The sequence below is a fragment of the Mus pahari genome, chromosome 1, assembly GCF_900095145.1.
Source record: "Mus pahari chromosome 1, PAHARI_EIJ_v1.1, whole genome shotgun sequence".
NCBI lineage: Eukaryota > Metazoa > Chordata > Mammalia > Rodentia > Muridae > Mus > Mus pahari.
This window is the reverse complement of record NC_034590.1, coordinates 98,782,657-98,790,711: the sequence shown is the minus strand read 5'-3', so window position 1 is coordinate 98,790,711 and position 8,055 is coordinate 98,782,657. Positions and strand designations below refer to the sequence as shown.

At 45.5% G+C, this 8,055-nt stretch overlaps 1 protein-coding gene across 1 annotated transcript in view; it reads right to left on the bottom strand.

The window, feature by feature from the left end:
- Plpp4 (phospholipid phosphatase 4) overlaps positions 1 to 8,055 on the bottom strand; it is a 133,204-nt gene that overhangs the window by 64,934 nt on the left and 60,215 nt on the right. Inside the window, exons 5-7 of the mRNA XM_029543834.1 lie at positions 6,800 to 6,831; positions 3,638 to 3,711; positions 1,759 to 1,883 (exon numbers count right to left, since the gene is read on the bottom strand). Of these exons, the coding sequence (XP_029399694.1) occupies positions 1,759 to 1,883; positions 3,638 to 3,711; positions 6,800 to 6,831 (231 nt within the window). The remainder of the gene's footprint in view (positions 1 to 1,758; positions 1,884 to 3,637; positions 3,712 to 6,799; positions 6,832 to 8,055) is intronic.

Here is an 8,055-nt window from a genome sequence, read left to right as displayed (position 1 = left end):
GAGAGCCAGAGAGAGACAAAAAGAAAGAGACAAAAAGAGGGAGAGACAAAGAGAGGGAGAGACAGACAGAGAGAGAGACAGAGAGAGAGAGAGAGAGGGAGAGGGAGAGAGAGAGAGAGAGAGAGAGAGAGAGAGAACTCCTAAAGTAACTGCTATTAACTACAACCCTTTTTTTAAAAATAAAGTCATATTTATAGGCCTGGATTTGTTTAAGGGAGGGGGTCCAGTATTCCACTAACTACAATCTTTATAGCTATAGAGAAGAAAACGAGGCACCTATTTAGCTGATGTGGAATGTGAACACCCTATTACATTAAATCTTGTAAAGGGAGAAAACGCCATCACTCCAGAGGCCGCTAGCCTCAGGTGAATAACCAACCCTGTCTGAGCCTCACTGTTCTGTGTAAGAAGAGAGCGTCCTCCACCTTCAGGCTACAGTGCTGCAATACTTGTTGATAATGATCCCCTTAAAGTGCCCACTGCTCCCATAGCTCATTGACAGGCCCAGGTTTCCAGTGACTCCGGGCAAAATGTCCATTCAAAGAAGCTTTAAGTTGTTTCTCAACTCAGCCACTCACCAGTTAGGTGCATCTTTGTCACAGGATTCAGAAAAAAAACAAAAATCCTATTAAGATAAGAGGCTTGCCGAAAGTAAATGATTAGACCTATTCGGAACCTAGGACTTCAGAGTTTGACAGGAGTCTTTCCTGTTCCAGGCAGTCACCTGCAGCCATAGTCCACCTCCAATTATCCCAAGAGTCATACCACCTCAGACAGCCTGCTACACCTGCAGACTTCCCCGGGCTGTATTTTGCCTTGTTTATCTCTGGACTCCTGGGACCAATGCCTGGTGTCTGAGTCAGTCAATAAACCCCCTAGAGTGGATGGAGACACCAGCTCTGGGAATAAATAATAACAGGGAGAGCTACTGTGACACGTCCAAAGTCCAAGTGTCTGATCCTCGTGGGATTGCATAAAACAATGCACTTCCACATTCTGGTCCTGAAGAATGCTCCAGAAACGTCAGTGATTATGATCGTCATCTTTCATCCTCACTTCTACGGAGAATGGAGGCATTCCTGTTTCCATTAACACACAGCTGGACCTGAGGTTCGGAAAGGTGACATCTGAAAGCCAAGACATGGCAGAGCCAGTGTGTGTCACAATTCAGATATCTGTGGGGTTTCTTATTATTAATATTTTTGCTTTTGTTTTTTTTTTCTGCTATGCCATTCTGCTGCTGGTTCAGACTAGCCTTTGTGTAAAGCTGATCTAGGCTTTAGCATCTATAGTGAAATAATTTCTTGAGGTTGTTCCTGTGCCTACACAGGAACATACATATTTTCACGTTTATCTTTAGGCACATGTGTTATATATTTGATCATACAAATAATACCTTAATTACAAAAATACTGGATGTAACGCTGAAATGAACACTGGCTGTCAAGGAGCTCGGTAAATTCCCTTTGCACTGTCAAATTCACGTGTTAGAGCTTCCAAGAGTGAAATGTCTCATGCCTCTCACACCACACTCTTCCAAGCTCACAAAAGCAACATATACGGCACCGTGTAAAATCTGGAGCCTTGGCTGCAGGCTGTCCTGACTTCCCAAGGATCACTATTTTTCTAAACCATCCATCCCACAGTGAAGCAAACTACACTGCGCTAACATTCAAGTACCCAAACCATGCTCTCCACTTAAACGCTCCGAGCGAGCAAGCAAGCGGGAGGACCACAGCGTCTCCTCCTTGGACTCACAGGAGGAGTGGATACTGGGGAAGCTTTTGCGGCCCTCCGACACCAGGTCAGGGTCACCTGTGCAGCGCATCTCCGAATTCATCACCCCATCTGGAAAGCAGCGGTAAAAGAAATCGGGGCGAGGTCTACAAAAGACACCATGGACATTTTCAATATACGACACTGCCATCACAATGAGCCCCAAGCTCATCCCTCCTCCCCATAGATCCCGCCCCTCGGCAGGCCTCCTCTGCCAGCGCCCACAGGAGTTTCCTGGAGAGCCCTTCAGACACAGTTGCTGAGGAAACGCTCAGTGAAATTCTCTGAGTCAAAAAGGTCTGACTTGGAGCTGGGTTTGTAGCCTTAGGGAGGTCTCAGCCGTCCCCAGAAGCATTTCTACATCTGTAAAAGGGAGAAATCAACACCTGGCCGAAGGTGAGGTCCTGAGCATTAGGTAGTGGGACTTCCTACTGGCACCTAAGCATCAGATCATCAGAATCAAGAGAACTTCCTGTCTTGACCAGCCAATCTAGACCCTGCCCCAGGTTCTGAGAAGCTTGGCTATGATATCCCTACATGCCAAGTTTTGGTGATCAGCTGTCTTTCCTCAAGTAGCCACCCTCAACCAGGCTGGAAAATATGACAACTCAGTCACATAGTGTGAGGAGTTCAGTGACCCAGGTTGGTGGCTCTGGTTTAAAGCGGGAGTGGAACAGACATCTCTAGAGGACAGAAGGGTGATTCTGGCCCTGAAGCCAGGTCCTCCAGAGCTTCCACAGCTAATACTAACTTAGCCTTGGGTGTAGATGCGATGGGAGGCACTGCATAGCCACCGTGCATATGTATATATAGTGCCTATGAGACTCCTTAAAGCAGGGTCAGGGTGCTGAAGGAGATGGTACTCCTGCCAAGGTCATCCATGATCCATAAGTGGCAAACATAAGCTGTGAGCCACAGAATTGAATCCTGTACCTAGCACTTCATCACAGCTTGATGTTCTACTCGAGTGAGGATTGTACTGTAGAGATGTGCCAGCCCACTACACTGTGGGCTCTACTCCAATACTGCTGTGTGCAGACCATGGTGAGGCTTGCTAATACTGTAAGCACACCTCCCTTTTACCATGCATACTGAGTCATGGTTATCTCGTAGAGACTCAGACAGTGATCTTCCTGGCTCTGGGCTCTCAAGAAGGTACCTCTGTGACCTATCAGAGCTGCTTCTGCCCTATCTTCCTCAGACAAGATACTGTTTCCTAATGTGGTGTCTGCCAACTCAACCAGAACTTCAGGGGGTGAGGGTTGAGAATTAGCATTTTATCTGGGCCCCCTAGTGCGTGCTAAGTATGGAGATCTGGGGGTTGGGGGGCATCGCAGTTCAGGGTACTTCCTTAGCCGAGTCTGACTCTTTACCAGAGCCGCCAGAGGAGAAGGCAAAGCAAATGGAGATTTGAGATTGTTTTGTCAGGAGCAGTAAGGGAAGTGTATCATAAAGCCAGATCTGAAATGCCAACCCATACATCTCATTCCAAAGAGAACAATACATAAGTGAACTGATTAATTTGTTAAGGGCTGAAACTGATAAGTGAATTAATAGGCCTAGCAAGGGCCTGGGGTAGCAGTGGTTGACTCTGGAGATGCCAGGAGCAGGTTTTGGCCAAAAGAAACTGTGTTAGCCAGCCAGTGGACACACTCTCTTACAAGTGGACTCCTCTCTAAAGTAATGAGTTCACAATTTAAAGAAGAAAAGAGAACTGTACTGAAGGTCAGAAATCCCAGAAGAGCAACAATTTGAGGGAAAACCAGACACAGTGGAATCTGTCCTAGTAACTTCTGGTCATAGTTGTCATACAGATGAACTTTGTGGTATAAGCTATCATGTGTTTCTTCTTGGAACTTACCTTCCCACTATTAGTTTAATAGTGTTTGTGCAGACTCCATTCAAAGCAAGAGCCAAGGACACTGCTATAAAACAAAACCAACAGACAGAAAAAGAGAAACCCAGTTGGTTCTCATATTTAAAATTCATCACTGTAACCCCCATTACCATCATCATTATCATTACCATCATCATCATCATTATCACCACCACCATCATCAACAACAACTTACCATCATGATCACCACCATCACCATTACCACCATTACCATGACCATCAGCACCATCATTATCATCATCACCATTATCACCCATCACCATTGTAAACCATCACCACTGCTATCACCATCAACCATCACTTTTATTACCATCACAATAATCATCATCATTACCATCATCATCTATAATTAAACTTAGTTTATAACCACAGAATTGTTAAATACTTTAGAAACATAAAGAAAAGCCTTGTTGCTAGGGCAAAATATAATCGGGGCAGGACTACAGAAGTTGTCCCATAAAATGCCACATTCCTATGACAAGAAATTTATCTTTCTTTCTTGGCCAGAATTTTGAGCCTCACAAACAAACCTATCTATCACTTTCTAGCCTGATATAAACAGATTTAATACAACAGCATATAGAATTTCTTTTACTGGTAGCAAAACATATAACTTTTTTATTTCTTCCTGGCAACCTCCTCAGACATAATTCAAATCAGAGCAGCTGCCAGAATCTTTCTGAAGAGTCGGACAACCTTGCCAGGCCTCTGCCTCACCACTGACCCATGACCTGCCAACAGCTGTCCATCACTGTTTTTAAGACAGTGGAGAGTCCAGGGGTTGACTTATAATCTGGACTAGCCAGAACTTCTGGAATACATTGTTTTAAAATATACAGCCTAGGAACCCACCAAGCAGCCTGGAAACCTGCTGGAGAGGGGGCAGACCAAACCAAAGGGGCAGCAACATGAATTGCCGCCCCTCCCCTACAAAAACTTTGACCCCCTCTCAGAGTTTGTTAAGGGGACTTAAGAGGCATAGTCATCACCATCAATGTGATGAGGGTCAGATGTCTTACATAAGCAGCAGAAGCCCATGAGGCTCTCTTCAGGTTTGCTGAGTAGTCAAAGATGTGAGCTACCATTGCTCTTTGGCAAATATTAACTGCTTGATGCCAGCAGAGATTTATGTAAGATGAGAGCAGTGGAGGGGCATTTTCGGGAAGGATCTTCCTTGAGTGATTCATTAACACAAGTGAGACAGATGAGCTGTTCTACATGCAGAAAGCATGGCTCTCACAGTCACCTGGGCACAGGCTACTGGGCTGAAGACAGAGCCACCTGCTTTTAGCAAGTTGTAAGAAATAGAAAGAAAGGTACGAAAAGGGAAACTAAATACCTGAATGGGGATGGGGAATTCTTGGCTATATATAAATATAGCAGAAAAGAAGGGGTAGGTCCCTGTTGGAGAGCTGAGCATGAGTTGGTCCCACAGCACTGCCAGGAAAATGTCCAATGCACAGGCCGGGGCATAGACAGGCTTTGAGTACAGAGAACACTGGGAAGATCCAGTGAAGACAGTCTTTACACACAGCTCTTTTCTGCCTGAAAAGTCAGCTTCCCTCTCTTGTATAAGCTCAGAGCAGAGGTGAGGACTCTTCTACAGAATTGAGGACATCCCTAGCTTGTCTGGGATGACTTTTCTCTAAGTCCTGACAATACACTGTGAGAGAGCACAGAAATGACTGTGTCCTCCTTGTCAGGGTTGGACCTGCCATGCTTTCTAAGGGAGTTCCACTCAGTCTTAGCCTGAGAGCATGGCGTCAGTGCAGACAAGCCATCTGTGAGCAAGCATCACTGGCCGAGCTCTCATCATCCCACAGAAACTTTGGTGAACTTCATCTCCAGCTCCACTGATCCAGAGCACAATACACCCCATGCACACTCAGAGCTGAGTGCGCTCGTCACAGCACAGTACACTCTTTCCAAAGGTTTGAAGTGATGGAGCTAGAAAACCCCCAATGAACTGGCTGGTTTTGCGTGTCAACTTGACACAAGCTGGAATTATCACAGAGAAGAGAGCCTCTCCCTTGAGGAAATGCCTCCATGAGATCCAGCTATAAGGCATTTTCTCAATTAGTGATCAGGGGTGGGCTGGTAGTCCTGGGTTCTATAAGAAAGCAAGCTGAGCAAGCCAGGGGAAGCAAGCCAGTAAACAGCATTCCTCCATGGCTTCTGCATCCATTCCTGCCTCCAAGTTCCTCCCTGTGTGGGTTCCTGTCCTTGACTTGCTTTGGTGATGAACAGCAATGTGGCAGTGTAAGCTGAATAAACCCTTTCCTCCCTAACTTGCTTCTTGGTCATGACGTTTTGTGCAGGAATACAAACCCTGACCAAGACACCGGACTATTAGAAAATACACTGTATGATCCAAATGCCTAAAAGAGACAGAGAAAGACCAAAAGCAAGAGTGATGACATTTGGAAGTGTGGGAGTCGCCTCGGCATTCTGGAAGTACATGTGACTGATTCATTTTTTATCTGAATGATACAATGGACAGGGTACTTGAGGAGAAGGCCTCAAAATGACAGGGTACGGATGCAGGGACCTCTAATGAGGCATCTACTCTAACCTTCCATATTCTCTAGAAAGATGCTTGGTGGTTGGATAGGCAGGTGAACACATGGCCCCAGACAAGAGTGCTTGCTGACTAACAAGAGCACCACGGGTCTAACTCATGTGGTGTTTTATAGAATCTGACAGGACCATTTTGACTGATGGCTCAGAAGCACAAACAAGACTGTCTGAGATAGAAATTCAAAGTGTCATATCCTACAGGTTGACTTACTAGGGGCTGCCATTGAGAGTACTGTGGGAGATGGGCATGCCAGAGGATTTGAGAGCTTTTACTGTTGGCTTTGTTTGTTTGTTTGTAATTTTAGGCAGTTCAATACTCCAGTCTTTCTATAATAGTTCCTGGCTATTCTACAGCCTGAACGCCTGCAAGCTCGATGCTACATGGACTCATTCTTGTCTGTATGTGGCAGAGGGGAACACTTGGACTCGGGTATAAATAAGTGCCTGTGTTAAATCGTCTAAAGACCCTCAAGTACAGAATGGATATGACCACTAAACCCCATTCCCTAAGAGAGTTCTGAATTCCAGACTTGATTAGAAACCATTGAGTTCTCTGACCTTGGTGTTTGAAGTCCCCCTCCCTGCCACCAAGCCTTGCTGAAATCATGGGCTGTTTGCAACCTCATGCACACTGCTGGCTTTTCGTCATTTTCCAGTCAGGAACTCATTGATTTTGGCAAACAGAACAGCCAATAATTCCTTTTTAGTTACCGTACAGGAGGCAAAGTATGGTGCTCAATTTTGAAGCATCACCCTAAGGGAGATTTACCCGAGAATGAAAATGTTTGGAGGAGGTAACCAGGCATGCTTGGAGACATCACTAGAACACAGCGCCATAGCCAGCAGTAAATTATATCGACAAATATGGCAGATCATTCTTACTCACTATCATTTATCTTGGGACTTGATATGAGGGAGCAACCACAGTACAAAGTGAGGGGAAAGGATTTCCAAGCCCACAGAGAGGGTGCCCAGTAGGATGTTCTGAGGACCACTGTAATATCCATCCAAACACTGCCCTGCTGCTAAAGTCAGGTATAGGAAGGTACCAATGCTCCCAACCCCCATGAAAACTCTTAAAACTTTGTCATCACAATCCCAGACCAAGGTCACGTGACCAAACTCCCAGTCTACAGGTCAGCAGTCTAGAGAACACACCTGCCTGGAGGAACCAAGGCTAGGCAGGGGAGGAGGCAGGAACTGGAGGGGTGGAGGGTGGCATATTTAAGATAGAGTTGGTCATGAGCTCCTGACATTCCAGCTCTCCCTCCCAGTGCAGCCCCATGGGGTGCTGCTGTGCTGTCCCCTCCTTTTCCTGGAGTTGATGAGATGGCTAATTTTAGTTCTGTCTTTAATCCCATTATTTACTGGAGCTATTTTGAAAGGGAAACTTAACATTATTCTTTTCAACTAGACAGACCTAAGGAGAGCCTGGTCACGCAAAACCAGTTCTCTATCCCTTAGACACACTCTGCCTCATTCATACTCCTTCACTAAGAAGTGAGAGGAGTATCCTGCATGTTTTCATCACCAAAGCCCAGCAACTAACAGCTAACAAACTCAGTGAGGAACCTCAGGTTCCAGACCTCCACCACCCCAGAGGATGGCAAGTCCATAGACTATGCTAAACCCAATTGGGGACTTGGGGATAAAGGTCTAAAGTATATAAAATCAATCCAATTTAGTTTGCCAGGGTATATAAAAAAGCTGGGGTATTTAGACATGGGTTAAATTACATTGGCTACTAAAACAGCACAGTAAGGTTGATTCTCTCTCTCTCTCTCTCTCTCTCTCTCTCTCTCTCT